Here is a 1024-nt window from a genome sequence, read left to right as displayed (position 1 = left end):
GGGCCCTTCCAGCTCCTGCGGACCCGCGAGGCCCCCAATCGCCGATTCCGGATTGCTCCTTGCCCTCCCCGCCGCCCCCAAGGGCAAACCCTCGATCACAGCTCCCTCTGTGTCCTCCGCCCTCGCCCCTTCCTCTCGTGGCCCTCAGGCCCATATCGTCCCCAGCGCCCCCCGCCGGCCCCGAGGGAGACCGGCCGACGGCGCCCTCCCCCCCGAGGGCGCCCGGGCCGGTGGCGTGCCCCCCGCGCTGGGAAAAAAACTGGCGGAGCCCCCCTTTTCCCAAGGAAAGGGGGGGTTCGCCCGCCGCCGCCCTCGGCCGCCCGGGGCCGCGAGCGTCACCGGCGTCAATGGGACGCGCGAGGCTGCCGTCTCGTCGCTGGCCTAGACCCCGACGAAATTTTGATGTACATTGCATTGGCGTTATTTTATATGTGCCTTCCAGTATCCTTAAATATGTATGAAGATTGGCGCGTGGAGTCTCGTTGAATGGAGATCGCTGAAAGAAAAGATCGGACGTTTTTTTTTCTCCATTTTTTACCAATTGTATCCTTTTTTTTCATTTTTTTGGGGATTTAACGTTGCATTCCTGTAAAGAACTAAACAGTAGGTCTTTTTTTTTTTTTTGGAATGAAAGACTCGGAATAATTATGTAAGTAAATGAACAAAGATTTCAAGTCTTTATCTCGTAAAGTAATAAAATAAATATATATATATACTATAGTTTCTTGACGAAAAAAAAAAAAAATATATGTGATTCTTATATGTAAGCAGAATCGATACAGGCTTGGATGTTGTTAAAGCGAGTCATGATATTTTTGGAACGTGACTTAATATACTTTTTACAATGACATGAATTTAGTCCTTTAATTAAGTAAACAAAGGACACTCTCCACGTTTTGCATCGAGGCGGCCGTCCTGCGCTGTCTGCATTAATGATGATAAGGAAAAAAAAGAAGATATTTCTGAAATAATAGTGTTTGATTTATGTGACATTGTTGTTCGTAAAAATATATGTCGATGTGAA

At 47.9% G+C, this 1024-nt stretch overlaps 1 protein-coding gene across 1 annotated transcript in view; it reads left to right on the top strand.

The window, feature by feature from the left end:
* The window catches only part of LOC119592200, a 61892-nt gene extending 60868 nt beyond the window's left edge, over window positions 1-1024 (top strand). The window contains exon 6 of the mRNA XM_037941033.1: window positions 1-1024. This exon is cut by the window's left edge and continues 529 nt beyond it. Within this exon, the coding sequence (XP_037796961.1) occupies window positions 1-385 (385 nt within the window). The 3' untranslated portion in view covers window positions 386-1024.

This window comes from Penaeus monodon, chromosome 29, assembly GCF_015228065.2.
Source record: "Penaeus monodon isolate SGIC_2016 chromosome 29, NSTDA_Pmon_1, whole genome shotgun sequence".
NCBI lineage: Eukaryota > Metazoa > Arthropoda > Malacostraca > Decapoda > Penaeidae > Penaeus > Penaeus monodon.
This window is presented reverse-complemented; position numbering and strand designations above follow the sequence as displayed.